General features: G+C 39.1%; 1 protein-coding gene and 1 long non-coding RNA gene across 2 annotated transcripts in view; one reads left to right on the top strand and one right to left on the bottom strand.

The window, feature by feature from the left end:
* Nucleotides 1-10,452, bottom strand: part of plekha3.S (pleckstrin homology domain containing A3 S homeolog) — a 17,509-nt gene extending 7,057 nt beyond the window's left edge. The window contains exons 1-3 of the mRNA XM_018238896.2: nt 9,999-10,452; nt 778-894; nt 405-560 (exon numbers count right to left, since the gene is read on the bottom strand). Coding sequence (XP_018094385.1) covers nt 405-560; nt 778-894; nt 9,999-10,038 — 313 coding nt within the window. The 5' untranslated portion in view covers nt 10,039-10,452. The remainder of the gene's footprint in view (nt 1-404; nt 561-777; nt 895-9,998) is intronic.
* On the top strand, nt 10,287-21,295 carry LOC121398816. Its single transcript, XR_005964523.1, has 3 exons — nt 10,287-10,367; nt 12,467-12,618; nt 21,042-21,295. It is a non-coding gene; the product is annotated as an uncharacterized LOC121398816 (long non-coding RNA).

Below are 21,295 nucleotides of genomic sequence, written 5' to 3'. Positions count from 1 at the left end.
CAGTGGGAGACTGTCACTAGCTTTGGTTGGACAATATTTTAATAAATATTAAAATATTTATTTAAACATATTCTCTTTTAGATCAGCTGTTTGTTGAAGGTCAAGCTGAACAGAACCACAGCCAGGACTGCTGGGAAAGTAGAGACACTTTCTTCAATATCCACCCAAGGTGTTCTTTGTTTTAGTAAAGGTTTATGCTCCTGAAACCAGGCCTTTGGTCAGATACAGAGGACTATGGAAAAACAAATGTAACCCTTATGTTAACTCTTCTGTTAAAAAAAAAAAAGTCTTTTAAATACAACTTCACATTATTGCAGGTTTTACAAAAATAAAAGCCCAATCCACAACACCTAAAGGTTTTTTTTTTTTTTTTAAAGAATATGCCATGATGGTAACATTATTACCTTTTTCTTTTCTTGTTCTGTTATCTGCCAGGCAAGCTTTGGAACTACCCAAGGCAACCAGCCATCTCTGTCTTTCAGCTGCATTAACTGCTTTCACATAGAAATGCTGCTCCCCTGGGATTATCAGCTCCATTCTTGTGTTGTCTGTTGCGTGAACTGAAAAGACAAATTGTTATGGGATAGTACTGGTAAAACTTAAGGTTGAGTAGCTCCCATTTGTCACTTGCCAACAACAAGAAAAGGAAAAATAAATAAATCTAGTGTCTTTAACCCATGGATGTGGATATTGTAAAATGCATTGTGTGTTTAAAAACTTCATGTTGCACAGAGTTAGTTTCATTAATTCTTGTGACTTTAAAGCATTTAACCTTACCTTTAATTTCACAAACAGCCATTTTAATGCTGCCTTTGCTGCCCTTGCACACATCATCTTGTGAATCGTAGTAAGAGAGAATCCCATTGTCTAAAACAAACCAGCGAGGCTGCCAACCTGTCTCACATAGATACAAGCATTGGTTAGGTCTCTGTCAGCAATCATTTACTTAACATTTATTACATTTATAAAAGTATAACTTAGGAAGCTTATAGAGGCAACGTTTTACTTATAACAAGGGCTCCTTAAATAATGAAATACACTCAATGATTGCAATGGTGTCACTGATTTGCATAAACTGGTTTGCTCAGTTATTACTCTATGCTGTGGTTATTGTTAAATCATTTAGGAAAAATTAGGTTTAAAAGAATGATATATTGTTCTGTGTATGTTTCATTGCCGTAGAATGAAAAGGAAGATAAATATGTATGGTAGCAATCATTCATTACTTTCAGATGTGCAGGGAGCTTATTTAAATGGGAAATGGCACACACAGCAAATTTCCTGCTAAGCTTAGTTATCCTGTTAGAGCAATAGCATCAAGCGATTAACCGGGGAAGACATAGCAAGAAATATAAAGCTTAGAATAAAGAGGTTAGTTCTTAAAAGCATGATGTTTAAATTAACTTGTGTGATATAGATAGTGGTACTGTCACACTATTTTAAATTGCTCTTATTTATTCTTTTTGATATAGAATTATTTTGCTTCTGCTCTCCAGACTAAAATTTAAATGATCTAATTGCTAGTGTCCCACTTCTGGTTATACTCTTCTTTCTGCTGTGCAGGTGTATGTGGTAATTGCTGTTATTTAGTTCTTCCTGGACAAATGCAATGGATTTGATTTCCTGGTAGGTATTGTGTTCCATTTGTTATATGCTCCTATTATAGTATATTTTGTAATTTTACTCAGAAATGTTCCCACCCAGTACAGTTCTGTCCTAAATTGACAGAACTCATACTGTTTAGGCCAGTGATGCCCATAATGTACCAATGTGAGGTCTATATTTATTGAAGTTATTGCTTAGAGTGGCTACCACCTTGGGTACTACACTCACTGCCATGGAAAAAGGAACTGAAAATACAGAATCATGAGCACATGAGTGCTCACACAAATACCAGATTATGGTGTGCACAAAGAAAACTCAAAATTTAGATTTTTTTTCTAACAAATAGCTGAGAAGGAATTAGAGGGAACATTACAACTTGTGATTTAATTCAGGCTAATGCAACCAGCAGGGGTTTACTGGTGTTTGGTCATATTGGAATAACACATTTTAAAGGGTAACTAATGCCTTGAATAAACATGGACTATATCTGTCAGTCTCGCCATAGACGTGCAGATTTTTTAATATCCGTGACAGCAATCGTACGAAAGTTATGTCTAACAAATAGTAGTCACCCATTGATATTGTCAGATAGGCAATACATGCAGAGATATTTATCGTTAGCAAACAGAAATCTTCTAACCTCTCTGATCGACTCAACGACTGATCGATATGGTACGAGAAATTTTGGGATTATCCACAAAAGGTCCGGAAATGGACTCTTAAGACTTTATCTTTGCATCTATGGCCATCTTAAAGGAATTGTTCAGTATGAAAATAAAAATGGTGTAGGCTGTGCAAAATAAAAAAAATTTCCAATATAGTTAGCCAAAAATGTAATCCAAAAAGGCTGGAGTGACTGGATGTCTAACATAACATAACACTACTTCCTGCTTTGCAGATCTCTTGGTTTCCACTGATTGGTTACCGGGCAGTAACCAATCAGTGACTTGTGTCATAACGGTTTGCTTTTGAATCTAAGCTGCATGCTAAGGATCAATTGCAAACTCACTGATTTATGTCCCATTTGGCCCCCTTAAAGTCACTGACTAACTCAGAGAGCTGAAAAGCAGGAAGTTGGGTTTTGGCTATTAGGTTAGACAGCCAGTCACTCCCGTCTTTACAGATTACATTTTTGGCTAACTAACTAAATTAGAAACATTTTTTATTTTGTACATATGATCTTTTTACCCAGTTTTTATTTTTACACTGAACTGTTCCTTTAAGTGCAAAGGGCTATCGGGCAAAAAGGATTAATATTTCCAGGTACTGTGGGCAGGATCAGTTACAAAGTTCCCAGGTACAATTTAGGAGACCCAGGATGTTGGTTTACTGTGTGTAATTTCCACCTTCTCAGAGTAAACAAGCAGGCTAAAAGTAAATTCATTGTATTCAAGTAGTAATGAGCAAATTTACTCATCTCATTAGGAGCATGCAACGTGCTTTTCAAGCTTTTCATTGCCATGATCATATTTCAATATGATAACACCAGTGTTTGTTTAATATACCGGTCATCTGCAAAATAATGGGCTAACTGATACTATTAAATATGGATGTGCACTAATGTTCTAATTGTATGTTTCTAATCCAGAGTCTTGCTCATGAGTGAGGTTAGAGAGAGAAACATTGTGCAAAAGCATATTCAAGGGCATTTAAAAATAAAATCATACACAGGTTTGGGACCTGTTATCCAGAATGCTCAGGACCTAGGTAACAGATCTTTCCATAATTTGGATCTTCATACCTTTAATCTACCAGAAAATCATGTTAACATTAAATAAACGTAATAAAAGAAGAACTGGCACTCAGAGCTCAATGCATGCGGGCAAAGCCCTGCGTGTTTATTAATAAACACGCAGGGCTTTGCCCGCATGCATTGAGCTCTGAGTGCCAGTTCTTCTTTTATTACGCTTACTACAATTGGGGTTGCCGATCCCTTCTGTGCACCGGGCCAACTTATGCTGGAGAGGCCAGGGTGTGCTGGTGGGTTCTGGAATTTGAACATTAAATAAACCCAATAGGCTGGTTTTGCTTCAATAAGGATTCTTCATATCTTAGCTTGGATCAAGTACAGGGTACTATTTTATTATTACAGAGTAAAAGCAAATCATTTTTAAATAATTTGGATTATTTGATTATAATGGAGTCTATAGGAGATGGCCTTTCAGTAATTACGAGCTTTCTAGATAACGGGTTTCCAGGTAAAGGTTCCCATACCTGTAATAACAGACTCCAAGTATTGTACTTGTATGAACAATACTTATCAGTGTACTTACATTTTCTACATCAGTAACATATTCCATATTTCACATGCAGAGGTGGGAACAATTAGAGGGGTACTTTTTATTAACACTGGAGACAAACCTCACCAGTGATGGCCACAGTCACCAATTAGATATTTTCTTTTGTTTTCTAACTTGCAGGTGATGTTTGGTTGCTGCTTGGTTGCTATGGGTAACATCACCAGTGATGTTTTTCTCCAATGTTAAAATATACAGTAAACACCCCTGAGTGTTTAACAGTGAGCCAAACAGGTATCAGGCCCCAATCACTTACAACCTAATAACAAAGCGTTAAATGAAAACTAAACCCCCAACTTATTGCTTTTAATAGCATCCCTGCCACTTCGCCAACTAAATTAAAGAAGTGTAGCCCCGTAGATTGCCGCATAGTACGGCAGAATTAATAGCTAAATCATTGGGCCATATCGCATTTTCCGTTTCGGTCTTCCTAGCAGTGATATCCGACCATGATCTAGTGCAATAGAATCCAGGATCAGATCAACTACCACTGCACATGTTCCTGTTGGCAATGACTGCCAGAGGGCCAAATCAAGAATGCGAAATTAGATACTTCAGTGGTGTAGTAGTTAAAGCAGCAGCTTTGTAAAAAGGTTGTGAGTTTGACTCCAGCTTCTTCCAATATCCATGATGTGGCTGAAGTTGGAGGCCACCAACCCCCTTCTAGTTACAATCAGTATTGGGTGAAACAGGACCCTTACCTGTAGGGACCAATGCTTATGGGAAAGTGCAAGGGGCTGGACTGTTAGTTAATAAAGTTCCCAATGATGAAATGGAGCTCCGTCTTTGGCGATTGAAGAAGAGAGTGGAAATAATGAGTTTTGCAGTGCAATTGATATATAGCAGGGTATCAGTTTACCTAGAGCTGAAGGGCAAATTGAGAAAAAAAGGAGAACAACAGATTGATCCTTAAGGAAACTGAAGGGAACATTGTTCCTTCAAAGAATAGTTAGATTCAAACACTAAAAATGTAATTAATCTATAAATGTATACAGGGCCTTTTAACCATAGAACTAGATTCATGGATATTTCAGTTAACCACTGCAGTACTGATGTGAACACAATTTCTATATTTTTTATGCAGCAACAAAACGCAGGCGATAATGCGGATATAGTCACATCGTCAAAATATAATTGGACTGAACAAAAAGAAGCAGGTAAAAACGACACGGTTATGCTGTTGGATCAAGACGCTGCTTTCTGCATTCACATCCGTCAGTTGTGTCATGTCGGATGTAATGTAGTTTTTACCAGAGACTTTTGTTCAGTCCAATTATATTTTGACGCCTACGACTACATCCGCCTTATCACCTGCATTTTGTCGCCGCACGCCGATCCGTCTGATGCTTTTACCGTACATTACCTTTCTTGCCCCCATGTTCTATATTTGTGCAGCAGTAGTCGGTTTGCATGACCTATGACCTAACGATCAACATGACCTATATGTAACTTTTAATGTAGATTAATATTTTGAAAAGAAAATGTTTAGTGTCAGTATCACTTTAGCAGCACAGGCCATCAGTTCCAAAGGGCTGGCAGCTGCTCAGTCTTACATACAAGCTCTAGTGTGCATGTGCACAAATGAATATTGCACAGGCTTATCCACTTCATTATACTTTACAGGACAGGTGGGAGCTGTTAACTTTGGCATTACAACATGGTGCTCATAGGAGATAACTTCTGCCTGCTCTCTAATGCCATATAAAGTGCAAGTGATTTCTGCATTTCTTTACACAATTAAAATATCATTTGCTAAATACTTAAAGGCAATAGCATATGGAGCAGTTAACAAACGTTCTAGCAGCTACAATACAACCAACACAACCATCACACAACCAAAACTCACCCTTTTAAATTAACAAAAACTGTATACCTTTTTCACAAGTATGTCTGCTGTTTAAATAAATATGCTGTTGTGTAGAATTGGGCCAGAGGGCTCACATTTACATAGCAGATAAGCTGTGCGATGCACAATGGGTTTAGTCCTTACATGAGAAGATAAACAGGAGTCAAGTTATTCATAGCTCTCTATTGAACTATACCATGAAACCCAGTCACATATAACACAGGGAGCATGATGCCTCATCTCTCAGCTACAGAGTAGCTATATCCTTTCCCCAAGGTATACATTTGGGAAATAAAAAAGGTATTCAAATAAGACAAGGCAGTTTCCAAATAGAATCATATTTTGCGTTGCATCTGCTCTGCTGTGTAGCACTTTTGTGTGGTATGGAATAATATCAAAAGTCCCATGTACGTCAACTATGCTGTTGACACATTATGGGGTCCCAGAATGTCTTAGTAAATTTTAATATACTTTTCTGCTGTGGAGCTGTCTAACTGAAGGCCCTTGGACCAGAAGAGTGCCTCCCAGGGATTTGTACAGACCCCAGCCTGCTGAAGGACTAAAGATAATATTAAATATATATTAATATGGCCAAAGAACATGCGTTATGACAAATATTCCAGTCACTCTAGGTAAAGTTAAATGGCACTGAATACTAAACAGGGAACTCTATTCACCCTACTACGTATGTTAAACTCTGAACCTTTTCAATTCTGCAGTGTTTTACTATAACTAGGATGTCACAAGCAAGATGCTAATTCGTACAACTGGAAATTCAAGGCTGAAAATCTATATCCTCCTACATGAAAAAAAATGAATTTTGTTTCTTTAAGAACTGTCACATGCAACAACCTTTAGCACTGTAAAGATACGGAAACACGTTTGCCTATATATTTTATTTTAAAAATAGCCACCCATATCAGCACCTTTTATTGCGGCAGTTCCTTTTAAGGTAAGCTCTGCTTGATGCTTTACACATCTAGCAAAGGTAAGCAAGTGAATAGACTCTTAAAGGGGTTGTTTACTTTCAAACACTTTTCAGTTCAGTTGGTTTCAGGTTGTTCACCAGAAATAAAGACTTTTTCTAATGACTTTCTATTTTCTATTCGTGACTGTTCTAATATTGATGTGTAAAGAACATTAAACTTCAAACTTCTAAAAAGTAAAAGAAGGAAAGCAACTGGAAAAATGTGTTATTTATGGTGAACAATCTTAAGAAAAGGTGATCAGGCAACCCATCGTGCGGCACTCAATTTCTTCACCCTGCCTTCCTTATAGGAGATAGCCAGGGAGGAGAAATCGAGCGCTGCACGCTGGATCGTCACCCTGTTGCCTTTTCTGAAGAGTAGCGGAAGCTGAGTTTCGGTAAGTTATTTCTTAATAAAGGCTTTGCGATTTTAAAGTTTCATTTGTCTTGGTGTTTTTTTTTTCATTAGTGTACTACTATGAATTTTTTTTTTTAAAAAAAAATTTGATGTTACATGTATTCTTCATAGACCACAATAGAAGGACTAATCAGTAGATGTGAACCTGCTCAGCTGGAAATGGTTTAGAGCTATAATAAAGCATCTGGATATTTTATAGGCTAATGGTGTTACATAAATAAAGGACAGGTCAGGGGCAGTACACCTCATTATTTGGAATTTGCAGTAATGAGCTGGCAGCCCACAAGGAAGACAGGGGCAGGGGCATTTATAGTTTGTGTGTTTTAAGTTATTAAATGTTAATTTTAGCCTACAGTTTGGCACAAGCTACAGGTGTCACCCTTGCCTACAGAACACTTAATACTTCAGGTATTTAAAAGGCAATCCACTATGATACTTACACGTATGCCTTGATAAGTACTGAATAGACACATGCCTCATTTCTATGTGTTCACTACTGTTTGGATGGCACAGGATTGGAATGGATGGATTTCAGGGTCATGGACCCCCAGTCCTTCTGCTGGCAAAGCTTTTTGGAAGGTCAATAGGGTGTAGTAATAGAGAGAGACTTTAGTATGTGTCCATCATTTTTTCCCAAGCTACAAAATAGTGTGAATTCTCATTATTGTCTAGGGCAGAGTATTTGCCATTTTGTAGTCACAAGTAGCTGCTATTAGTAACTCCATGTGTCTTCAACCTAAGACCTTAACTGTCCCCAACACTTATTTATTTAGCAGTCATGTATGTAGTACTCCTGACAAGGCTTGCCTACCATTGCTTTACTCCCTGCCCAAGCCATGGAATACTGAGACTTGAAGTTACAGAGACTATGGAGCCTTATCTATAACAAGGGTTGCCATCTGTTCGGTTTTGACCCCAAAAGTTTGGTTTTTCTAAGGCCTGTTTGGGTCTCAACTTTCTGTTTGGTTTTCAGCCTTGTGAAACCCGAATAATAATGTGCCCAATAAATGAAAAAACATTTAAATACTAAGATACTCGGCATGGCTTAGTTATTATTAAGTGTAGTTAATATCTTATTATTACAGAAACAAAAAAAAAAAAAAGCAAATCAATTAAAAATAAGAAATTGTTTTATAAATTAGCATTGCTGTATTTCAGAGCTTTCTGGATAACTGATTTCTGTATTATAGATTCCAGTAATTAAAGGACTGAGCTTACTCATCAAGCAAAATATAGACAGAGATAGGGTTGCACCCATGTGGTTTAGAATTGGAAATCTCCGATTTTCAAAAAGCTGCCTGTTTAAAACGTACTGTCCAATTTAAAACACTAAGAAAACTAGACATATATTAGTCAGTTGCGTGAAAGTGGTGCAATTACCCCACTCTGACGTCATAACTCCACCGACATCATTGTGCCTGTCTCTGATGTCATCATGCCCACCTCAACATCACTGCCCCACCCCCATTGTTATCTGCCCTGCCCCCTTTATTCGGGATTAGCTGCTGGCAAAGGTTGCAAACCTATTTTTAGATCTGATAAAGGCTTCCAAAGAACAAGCACCTGTGTTCCCTAAAGACAGATGTGAAGAGGAACCAATGTAATCCAATACAAAATGGTAAACCACGCGGCTGAACAGGCTGCAACAGAATACAGTATCCAGCAACTTCATGTTGGTCAACTGACCAAATACGATCCACAAATCAGCCCCAATGAAATCATATGTACCTGAATGGCCATCATGGTCTGATTTTGAAGTTACAGTATTTCTATGGGCTCTTTCACACCAGTGACTACTTTTGATTTCAGCTAGAGCAACTGTCTGCAGTGTAAATCGGATTTAAGTGTGCACTATATACTGTATACAGTATATAAATGGAGGTCTGACACATGGCAAAACGGCACAGACAGAAAAATCAGACATGTGTCAGACATGATATGGTGCTGCTGATCAGATGGCCAACAACCACTGGGTCCCATATAGAACAGGTCATTTCTATCCTGTGGCCCTTGAGGTAATGTTATACAGCAACACCCAATGAACCAGGCAAGTGATTCTGAAAGTTTCAGTTCAGCAGCCCCCGACTGTTAGAATTCAGGTGTGACATCACTAATATTAACATGATGTTGAACCAGTTAATAGAGGATGCTGGAAGAGGTATTTACCAATAACTTGAAAGGGATACTGTCATGGGAAAACATGTTTTTTTTCAAAACGCATCAGCAGAATAGCAGCTCCCTAACACAAGAGAACAGCTCCCTGGAAGATCTAAGAACAGCACTCAATAGTAAAAGCCAAGTCCCACTGAGACTGATTCAGTTACATTAAGTAGGAGAAATATCCTGCCAGAAAGTAATTTCATTCTAAAGTGCAGGCATAGGTCACATGACCAGGGGCAGCTGGGGAACTGACAAAATGTCTAGTCCCATGTCAGATTTCAAAATCGAATATAAAAAAAATCGGTTTGCTCTTTTGAGAAAAGGATTTCAGTGCAGAATTCTGCTGGAGCAGCACTATTAACTGATGTGTTTTGGAAAAAAACATGGTTTTCCATGACAGTATCCCTTTAAGTTAAAGATATAGGGGCAGGGCCTAGCAATGCATAAAGTATAAGGCCCCCAATCTGGAGAGACATTGCCATAAAGCAGGGATGCCCAAGTTCCAGTACCTTCAGCAGTTATTGAACTACACAACAGCTGGAGGGCAGCACAGTGGACATCCCTGGTGTATATACTGGCAACATCAAACAACTGCAAAATATAATATGTTCTGTAAGCATTTAATCTACCCACACTACCACCCCTAGTCAGCTCCCTTTGCCTCGTGGTGTTGGGCTCCCGTCCCTGAAGGGCTGCTGTAAGTACCTGTGATGTAGTTGGTCCATTTGTACAGAACCCCTTCCATAGCTCAGATCCGCCCCCTTGTCAGGAGGACTTGCATCCCTGGCTGGTGCTGTACTACACCGCGCTGCCAGGCAGGTGAGAGGTTGGGACGCTCATGTCTCTACCATAGAGATGACACGTTCCTGCTTTGCAGCAGCGCCTGGACACCACTCTCCCTTCCCCATCCAGCAGAGCTGAGAATGCACCGCCTCCCCCTGTCTCCTGTAGGTTGTTCCCTGTCTGACCTGATGGCGTCGCATTCACTTCCGGGACAACATGGAGGTCATTTGTCTCCGTCACTGGCTGCTGCTAGTCACAAGGATTAATGCCTCAGCGGCTGTTTATTAATGTGTATGTACGGAGATTGTCTGTCAAACTGCAGCAGGAAGGAATGCATGGCAGCCAGAGATGAGTTTCGAACTAACCACATCTCATTAGGCTCATAATCACCCCACCGGCGCTATGAGATCTTATATAAAAAATAAAGAAGTTTGGGTGCAAAAAAAACAGAACTGGATCATTATTACCTAATGGCATGTGGTTATTTGGCTACGAGCACTAAGTGGGCAATAAATCCCTGGCAAGTCTGCTGGGCAGAAAGGGATTGTTTGCTTTCAAATGAAAGAAAGAATGACATAGACAGCAGAATTCTAAGACAAATTGCAGTTGGACTTCATTTTTTATTGAGTTATTTAAATGTTTCGTTCTGCAGCTCTCAGGCTTGGAATATAAAAAAAAACTGTTGCCAGAGAAATATTTCCTTTTCGACCGTGGAACTTTGAAATTAAAATGAAAGCCACGCTTTGTATCGGGCATTCGGTTAGGGACCCTTTACTTCATGACAAGGTTATTGACTGGAATAACTAGGTCACAAATAAGCATCAATCAGGGTATATAGATAGTTGGGGCCATGAACACCAGGCCAAGAACAATGGGGGTACTTCAAAATGAGGCATTTTGTGACTTCACTTTCTCTGCATCAATTTTTACACTACATCTACATCAATTTTTACAATAATGCCAGTATACACACCACTTCCACACAAGAATGTAGCGCTCACCTCCGTCTCTTTTCCCTTGAGGACCAGGTGCTTAGCAGTCAATTTCCCACTCTGCCATGGGTATCAATCATATACAATATCCAACAGACCGCAGCACACTGACAAATGCATGTGAGGAGGTAATGAGAGAAGAGTTGAGGAGCAGATCAATAGAGTGTAATGGTTGGGTGAGTATCTAGAGATGAGTTCAGAGCAGAGGGTGGGGCAGAATTATGAACTGCTTTGAATGTCAGGGTCATAAGTATGACTTTTATTCTGAAATAATACAAGTTGTTTTAGGTTTTCCAATTGTTTTTGTTTTATGTAGTTTAACTGGTTAGGTTTAAGTGAGAGTCAGGTTAGCAGCAATGTGCTCAGGGCACTTAAGTGGGGAGAGTCTGACAACTGGCAGCCTCAGTGAATTTCACTTTCAATGCCCTTAAAACAACTGGTTCCATTAATTCTTTAAAATGGGTTAGGTTGTAATTAGGTGCATTACATTGACAGTAGCAAGTATTAATGTATTAATGTAACAAGATAGCTCCCTGACATAAGATAACAGCTCCCTGGTAGATATGAGAATAGCACTCAGTAGTAATACCCTAAGTCCCACTGTGACTCCTCCAGTTACATTGAGCAGAAGAAACTATAGCTAATTTGAAAATAGTTCTACTGTCAAGTGCTGGCTCCTTCTGAAAGCACAGGATCAAGCAAAATGACCTGAGATGGCTGCCGAAATGCCAATATTACGGCTAAAACAAATTATATTTGTTGGTTCAGGAATAAAATTTATATGGTACAGTGAATTATTTGTAATGTACACAGTGTAATTTTAAAATAAAACGACACCATAAAAATCATGACCGAATCCCTTTAATGTCCCAAAAATATATGACTGATGAATATAAGCTTGTGAACATACTGTGCTCTGATCATACATTGTGGGGATACAGTAGGAGTTTGGCGCACTTTTGGTGACACAATAGACTTATGCTGGCCATACCTGTATAAAGAACAATCTTTCTGACAAGAAATGTTTGTGGAAAGTTCATGGAAAAATTCATATATTCTAAGCATATATGAAATGAATGAATCCTTACTCCAGTTTCTGTTGAGCATCTTGGTTTGTTATGATGCCTTTATTATGAAGCTCCAACTATTTCTATGAAGCAGTTTAGAAGACACACAACTGGGAAACTTGTTTTAGGGAATTATGGAATTAATTCCAATACTATACTTGTGAAAGGGTGCTTGCTGCCTAAGGTGCAACAGGTGGGGGCACAATCCAGGGGTGGGCAGTGTGGGCAAGAAACTTATTTTTAAACCCCTGGCCCTGGCTAGGGAAAACAAAGTGGGCGATATGCATTTCTTCCTAACATTCATTTGCTTTATCCGCCTTACTGTTTTCAGTGAAGAACAAAAGACAGAAAATGAGGAGGAACAAGTTAAAATCAAAGTACTGCACCTACCCAGTGAATGCAGTAAAAAGAGCAAGAAAGGAGACCTTGTCAATACACATTATGATGCTTACCGAGCCATAATATGACCAAATTATATTGCAGGTAAGTAATATAACGCTATATAGAATTTTAATTAGGACTATATGTAATATAAAATATATTATAATAAATTATAAACAAATACTGTAGGTAACTATAAAGTATATGGGCAGATCTGTGTTTGCAGCCCTGAGTTTGATTCTGTACAAGAGTAAGGAATGTACAGACCCTATATATTGTTTGAGAGCTTGCATAGTTTTCTACCATACCCCACAGAATATTGGCATGAACACATGTGGTTTTACGGCGTGGTAACATGGCGCATTTTTAAAAAAGCCAAGCGCTGCGTAAATACGCTAACCTAGTGTGCCATTGCCTAATCTTGAAAACAATTGGCGTATTTACATGGCGGTCATTTTTTTTCAAACCGTCATATTGGCTTCTACATGCAGTGGTTAACTGGGCAACTTGCAGCATGCCAGATGTTAGTTAGTGCTAAGGTTAGTGCTAAACCTTGTAGTTCAACAATATATGGAAGCGGCTTCCTTTAACTGTTCTGTCAAGTTTGAGCCAACATTTCCACAAGGACCATTTTTTTTGCATCATGCTTTTATATACCAATAAAACTACTGATAGGAAGGTATGGCTAAAGTTTGCTTGACAAAAAGTGGAGTGCCACTCGAAACGTTGCATGATGTTGCTGTCCAAAAAAGAATAAAGACGATTTTATTGAAAAGGGAGTGCTGTCTACTGGATGAAATTTGTATACCTTGGAGCAGCCATTGTGAATAGGCTACTAGACGTGCACCCAATTATAAAATTTGGGCACAAAAAGTACTGTAAGTGTGGTCTAATCTGCATTTTCATGGCTAAAGTTAGCCTGAGCTAAATGATTGCCCAGATCTGCTCCCGCGTGGGCCCACTGATCAATGCAAAGGAAATAATGCAGGAAATAATATGAAACAAGAAGAAGTGTGGGAGTAAAAGGCTCAGTCCATTCATTGCTTCAAAATATCCCATAATATATAAAATTATAATATGCTTGAATCAGGTCTGTTTTTTCTCTCTGCAGTAGTTCATTTTAACCTTCTGTCACAGAATCCTCTCTGCATGCTGTGAAACATGGCTGGCTAGTGTTGCATGTGAAATAATATGTCTTTCTATCTCTCTATGTAACATACTGTATACATGTGTGCCTTTGTTAATTGTTATATTATTGAGGCCATGTAGGGCTGCATTATAAAACAGTGGTTGACTCTGCAACTGTGCGGCTCTGGGGTCTTGAATGCAGTTCCACCCAGCACTGTCTGTAGGGAGTTTGTATGTTTTCCTTGACCCTGTGTTTCAGATGGTTACTCCGGCTTCCAAGGAACTTCACATGTAATTAGGTTCCACATAGTAGAATTTAGTGGTGTGGGAGAGATTAAAGTAGTCAAATTTACATATTCACTGTTCAGGCAGTGTAATTGGGGTAAGAGGATCAAGTACAGTAAGTGAAGATGAAACAGACAATTTATTATAATTTGACCAGTGCCATACTGTTGATCATTGCTGTCCAACTGGCAGCCCACGGGCCACATGTGCCCCCCCCCCCACATGAAAGTCTGTCTACTGTGTATGCTTACCATGTGTATCAGTACAGAGATTAACTGGCCCCTGCATTGTTTAAACATCAAATTCAGACTGTAATCCCCTGTATTGTTTACACATGTAATCCCCTCTGCATTGTTCACACTTGTAACACCTTTATTGTTCACACCACTAAAGACTGTACTGTTCACACCTCAGTCCCAGACTGAAACTGCCCACATTGTTCACCTGTTCACACTTTATACATGCTATTGCTGAAGGGGCACCAGCACTGTGTCACTATATGTAGTACATATAAGAGTGGTCCTGATAGGTTTCCCTGTCTCCTGCTCTGTTCTGCATTCCGTATGCTCCCTGTGTGTGCATACTCTGCCTGCCGTATGCTCCCTTTGTGTGCCATACTCTGCCTTCCCTATGTTCCCTGTGTGTGCCATACTCTGCCTGCCCTTTGCTCCCTGTGTGTGCCATACTCTACCTTCCCTATGCTCCCTGTGTGTGCCATACTCTACCTGTGGAACATAAGGCTGGTATTTGCTCTGGGGGTTTGTTAGCATTTGAAAATTATTGTTAGAGGCCACTAACGTGTTTAATCATGTGCTGGGATTGGTGCTATGTTATCCACTGGGGAGGAGGAGGCATATGGATTTAAAGTTTTGTCTTTATATGACAACTTTTTTCACATATGACTAATAAGCGATAACCCTGCCGTGAGCACCAACGATTTGGTTTTTTGGTGTGCTACCACCATGGTCCACATGGTCTTGTAACATGGGTGTGGTTTAAAGTGGGTGTGGTTTAAAAACAAGTGTAGGCGATGTAGGCCAGAAAAATTCCGTCCCTCTGTACCACAGAAGTTGGATAGCACTGCTGTATGGAAGAGGGGGCCCAGACTGTGGGATCTGCTTCCGCTGTTATATATAAATATCTCCTCCCCAGCTTCTACCTGAGAGTGTACAGGGAGCTTCAGATGCCAGAGGGCGGGGGGAGGGGAGTGGATCTGGGTAAAATTGGCGTAGAGTGACATAATTTCCAGTGTTTAGTGCAAGAGTGACGTGTGCTCCCTATTGTTAAGGTGCACATATGCGGTGCTGAGGGAACCCTGGAGATACTGCCTGGTCTGGAGAAAAAACTGAGCAGCATCGAGTGCAACTATACATAAGTAGTATAAGTTCCTTTAATGAATGTGTTTAGCATGCAATGTCTGTGGAGAAATTTGCTTGAGCTCAATGGTGCCTGCATGTGAATGACCCCTAAAACTTCTCATTTCATCAGTCTAAGCTGTTTGGTAAAGAGATGTTCTCTAAAACAGAAATGTGCTGATTGTGGTCTTTAAATATTCAGGGAGTTGATATTCAGCAGACAACTAGAAAGTGACTTCTAGGGATACCAATTTGTTTATAAAGTTCAAATAAGTGTGCAGTAACTATTTCTTCAAATCTAAACTCTGTTCTTCCCTGAACAATGACAAGCAACTGTCGAAAGAGGAGGTAATTCTGAATTTCAATGCCAGGGCCTTTTCTGAATCCCAGGCTGGCTTGGCTTAAAGGGGAAGGAAACCTAGTTGGCGCAAACCCACCACGACCCCACCCGTTTGCCCTCCCTCCTCCCCCCTGGCTTACCCGTCCCGCTGGGCAAATGCCCCTAACTTGTTACTTACCCTTCTGCGCAGGTCCAGTCCAGGGAGTTCACAGACGACATCTTCTTCCACGTGATCTTCTTCCTGCTGTGAACGGCGTTTTGGCGCATGCGCAGTAGGATCATTTCGCCGGTACGGATCTACTGCGCATGCGCCAAAAGTCACGCGCATGCGCAGTAGATCGTACCGGCGAAATGATCCTACTGCGCATGCGCCGTTCAAAGCAGGAAGAAGATCGCGTGGAAGAAGTCGTCTGTGAACTCCATGGACTGGACCTGCGCAGAAGGGTAAGTAAAAAGTTAGGGGCATTTGCCCAGCGGGACGGGTAGGCCAGGGGGGAGGAGGGGGGGTTTGCGCCGACTAGGTTTCCTTCTCCCTTTAAGTCATAAATACTACTAAGCTCAGGCTCATTTACTATATGAATACTATATGAATACTAGAATTTCTAGAGTCTGAAGCAGCAATATAGATGCAAAAGTAGGACAGCAAAGTAGCTGGCACTACTGCCTTGCAAGGCTGGGGTCCCATCTTCGATTCCAGGGTACTAATTGCAACCAGTTTGTATGTTCACCCTGTGCTTGCATAGATTTTCTTTCCCACTCCAAAATCAAACAGGCAGGTTAACAGGCTCCTGTTCAAATTATCTATAGTATGAGTGTATATCATAGGGACCTTAAATTGCAGAATATGTTGGCACTTAATAAATAAAGAATAATAATATAATCTATTTGGTAGTTCTTGTTACCACAATCTACAAATTAACCCAGGATGTACCACCACCATCCAGGCTGGCAGTAATTCCATGTAGTGTCAGTGTGTGCACTTGAACGGTATTCATTGGATTCCATTAATATTATCTATTTAGGCTTAATAATCAGATTCTTCAAACAATACACTATTGCATGCAAGTCCTTGAGAAATTAAAAATTCCATTTATTTTACAATACAGATTAGCCATTATTTAACAGAAGAATTTAAGAGAGATGGGGAAAACAAAGAGACCCATCTGCCCATGGCTTAATTGATATATTCTAGAAGAATGACCATGTTCGGGATGGCTTCATATCTGCAAAAGAATATAATGTGTACAAACATGATGAGCTATAGTAAATGGTTCCCTCTTGTTTGAAGCCCTACATGTCAACAAAGTATTTATCAGCAAATGTCTTATGCTATGCTGTAAGATTATTATCTGATACTTACACCGGGCTAGAAATGGCTTTCTTTGTTTTCTTTGGAGCAGGTAGTCTATTATTAGGGTTGCCACCTTTTCTGGTAAAATAAATACCAGCTTTCCTATATATTTATCTTTTTTCCATATTAATAACATTGGGATCAACTATCATTTTTACCGGTCAGGCCTGTAAAATACCAGCCAGATGGCAACCCTATCTATTATACAATCAGTAAGCCCCTCATCTATTCATCTACAAGTAGCAGCTACTTATCTCCATGTTTTGACATAAGGCTTAAAGGGTAAATATCGATAAGAATTAGGAATGATCCCAGTCAGCTGAATTGTCATGAGTTTTTTTTTTCACATTTTGTCTTGTGATCTCTGGTCATTGGTGGGCTTCAGGGAAGTGTATGAGAAACTTCTTGACAACCAAATTATTATTTCTGCCAATCGTTTGTCAATAAAGGGTTTGTACTCTCTTGTACACTTTCTGCATAGTTTTAAGTATTAGTCTTTACCGTAACATCACAAAACCAACTTAGGAAGTTATAAAAGATACAGGGATACATGTAAAAAATGTGCAAAAATACTATTGTTTCCCCAAATTAATCTCCCCAAACTGCCTTCCCGCCGGCTAAAAATGTGAATCGTTTTCCGAAGTCGCTTTAAGTTTCCTCGTCAGACAACTTCGGGCGATTTTGGAAAACGATTTGCGCCATCCTGCCGGGGATTTACATTTTAGCCAGCGGGAAGGCAGGGGAGGCAGTTCGGAGAGATTAGTCGCCCCGAAGAAGAGGAGGAGATTTGTCGAAGGGCAACTAATCTCCCTGAATCTGCCTGTGTGTCCTGACCCTAATTGTGTTAATTATTAGCAAAGATGTTTTTAGGTGTATAATGTTAAGGTGGCTGCACATTGACCGAGGACACCATACCTGGGCCAATACTTGGAACTTGGTCTGGGGACGGCCAAATTGATGGCATGTTGTCTGGCCCATGTATGGGGCCCTCCTGACAGTCTGCCTGATCTAATTCTGGCAGTTGAGAAAACTCACTGGGTGATGACCAGTACAGGTCTCTGTAAGTTCACAATATGATCTGTTCATTGGCCTTGGTTAGACAAAACTTTTGCCAAGAATGTGGGTGCCCAAATTGTGCACAGATCCACTCATCTTGGGCAGATCACAGGCATGGCCTAAATTATCCCTTTTTAGCACTTTCTGAAATCTTAGATCACAAATTTCATGACAAATCTATAAAATATCCAGAAGCTCTTGTTAAAACCAAACACATTTAATAAGAATAGTCTACTGTATGTTAATGTTAGATTACCTAAATATCTAAAAAAAAAAAAAAAAAATATAGAACAGAATAAAATCACTCCTTAATACATTTTCAATAAAATTAACTTTGAAACGAAAAATCTCTTCAGCCCACTTGCATAGTTAAAAAAAACACAAGGGGGGGTTGTGGGAGCACTCCAAGGCTAAGTAAAAATGTGTTTAAATACAATTGAAGTGCAACTGATTTGTCCAATTAATCTATGCACATTCCCTTGTCCCCTGTCTCACAAGTAATTCAGTATATATGCAAGTGCATGTGTTTACAAAAACAGGTGTTTTTAGTTACAAAGTTATGATCATAAAATTGGTAAGCCACTATACCACGTCAAGGTAAACCCCATATGGTGGTCCCTAAGCGGGCTAGATCGTCCCCCGCCACTAAGAGAGAGAGAGAGATTGCTCAAACCAACTCCCATTTTTAAAAGCATGAGACCACCTTTGTTGAAGGGGGCTGGTGTGGGGGTGCTACAAACCACATGGAAGCATAGCCTGCTTCTGGCTACAATACACTTGCATAGTTATATTAAATCTTGTTAATAAATATGGCCATACTTCATTAAGATGCTTGCTTCAGCAAATGAGGGTCTCTTGATAATGTTGCTGCTAATGGTTTGTAAAAAATGAGGAGCAGGTCTATTTTGCAGATACAGGTATGGTATCTGTTATCCAGAACGCTCGGGACCTGGGGTTTTCCTGATAACTGATCTTTCCGTAATTTGGATCTTCATACCTTAAGGGGTAAATTTATCAAAGAGTGAAGTTCCGCCACTAGAGTGAAATTCCGCAGCTCTCAATTCATTTCTATGGGATTTTGAAAGGCGTATTTATCAATGGGTGAAGTGAAAGTTCACCCTTTGATAAATACGCCTATATAAATCCCATAGAAATGAATGGAGAGTGGCGGAATTTCACTCTAGTGGCGAAACTTCACTATTAACTTCACTCTTTGATAAATATACCCCTAAGTCTACTAGAAAATCATTTAAACAATAAATAAACCCAATAGGCTGGTTTTGCCTTCAATAAAGATTAATTATATCTTAGTTTGGATCAAGTGCAAGCTACTGTTTCATTACAGAAAAAAAGAAATTGTTTTAAAAACATTTGGATCATTTAATTATAACTGAGTCTATGGGAGACGGCCTTTCCATAATTTGGAGATTTCTGGATAACAGGTTTCCGGACGGATCACATACCTGTACCTTATTTGACTGATTTACCTTTACTCTGTAATAAAACAGTGCCTTGTATGTAATGTTAAAGGACAAGTAAAGCCTGTTGTTATTGCAGTTTGTTATGTCTTTCTCTTGCCCCTGGCGCTTCTCTTAAAAATCTGCACTGGCCCACCCCTGTGCAAGGTCAGGCTTGGAGAATTATAACCCAGCTGAATGAAAGAAGGTAGAAGTACCATAAATATTGGTTCATCTAGGAGCACATGCTTCAGACCTTTAGCTCAAGGAGTAAGAATTTAGACTTCAGTAAACAGGCTAGTAAAAGCCAGACCATGGTAGAGATGATACGTAAAAGAAAAGTAGCTTATCTAGATCCTTAGGTGCAAAAAAGAAAGTGATAAGCATTTCATGCCACTAGGGGGCACTTAATCATAGGCTGAACTATAGCATTTTTGAATAGTTTGCTATAGTTTAGAAAATTCAGTTGTTTTTTTGGGAAACTTTTTTTTTGTCTAGACAAAGTTTTATTAGGTTGCTTTTTTATGTTGTTTTTATTCATGAAAAGTGACACTTAAAGGGGTTGGTCATCCTTAAATGAACCTTTAGTATGATCTGGAGAGTGATATTCTGATACAGGGTGCACTTGGTTTTTATTTGTGGTTTTCAAGTTATTTAACTTATTCAGCAGCTCTCCAGTTTGCAATTTTAGCAATCTGGTTGCTACGGTCCAAATTACCTTAGCAATCATGCACTGAATTGAATAAGAGAATGGAATAGGAGAGGACCTGAATAGAAATATGAGCAATAAAAAGAAGCAAAAATAATTAATTTGTAGTTTTACAAAGCACTTGTTTTAAGATTGAGTCAGTGACCCCCATTTGAAAGCTGGAAAGAGTCAAAAGAAGATGGCACATATTTCAAAAACTATAACAAGAAAAAATTAAGGCAAATTGAAAAGCTGTTTAGAATTAGCCATTCTATTACATACTAAAAGTCAACTACCCCTTTCATTTTTTTGACAGTAGAGTAAATATACTGTAATTGTATTATTTCCTAGAGACCCCAAAGTGCTTAAATCCAAGTGAAATTCCAAGTAGATAATCCACTGGCATAGAATGTGGCATACTCTGCACTGGTACTTAGAGCTTGATACTGAGCTCCCCACGATTCATTTTACTGATCCCAAATGAGCACCTTTTTTATTATATGTTACTGTATAAATAATAGTAGGTCTTGAACTTTATGGAAACCGACAATCCTGCCTCATAATGATCTATACATATACAAATCTATAAAGGGGCTTTTGCATTTACATACATACATTAAAATCGTAACAACTTAAAAATGAGTGATATAGTACAGACACATACAGTAGTCAGATTATAACCCCAACATTCAGTGTTTTGATTACAATATTATTATTTATCCTCTCAAGGAAAGCTGCATTCCACTAAAGCTATAAATGAATATCCAAAATACAATTAAAAAATAGTGAATTTTATACTTTCTTTTGTAATGTTGGTTATTTTGTTTCTTTTCTTTTGAAAAAATGTGTTCATTGCTTACTGCAGATAAATCAAATGTTTAATACAGATGAAGTTTTACTGCTATCCATGCAATCTTCTGTAATACAAACTGTTGTATTAAGCTGGCTATACATATCCAATAGTCAGGAAAGTTGGCTCATTTCAACCATGTTACTGGACCATCTGGGAATGTACAGTAAGTCTCCGCAGTTTGACAAGCTATCATCTGACTGCCTGGGATTGAAGTTGGCCTGTCCAAACAGGGATGAGGCACCTGCTCAGTCAGTGGATGGTGCACT

This window comes from Xenopus laevis, chromosome 9_10S (genome assembly GCF_017654675.1).
Source record: "Xenopus laevis strain J_2021 chromosome 9_10S, Xenopus_laevis_v10.1, whole genome shotgun sequence".
NCBI lineage: Eukaryota > Metazoa > Chordata > Amphibia > Anura > Pipidae > Xenopus > Xenopus laevis.
This window is presented reverse-complemented; position numbering and strand designations above follow the sequence as displayed.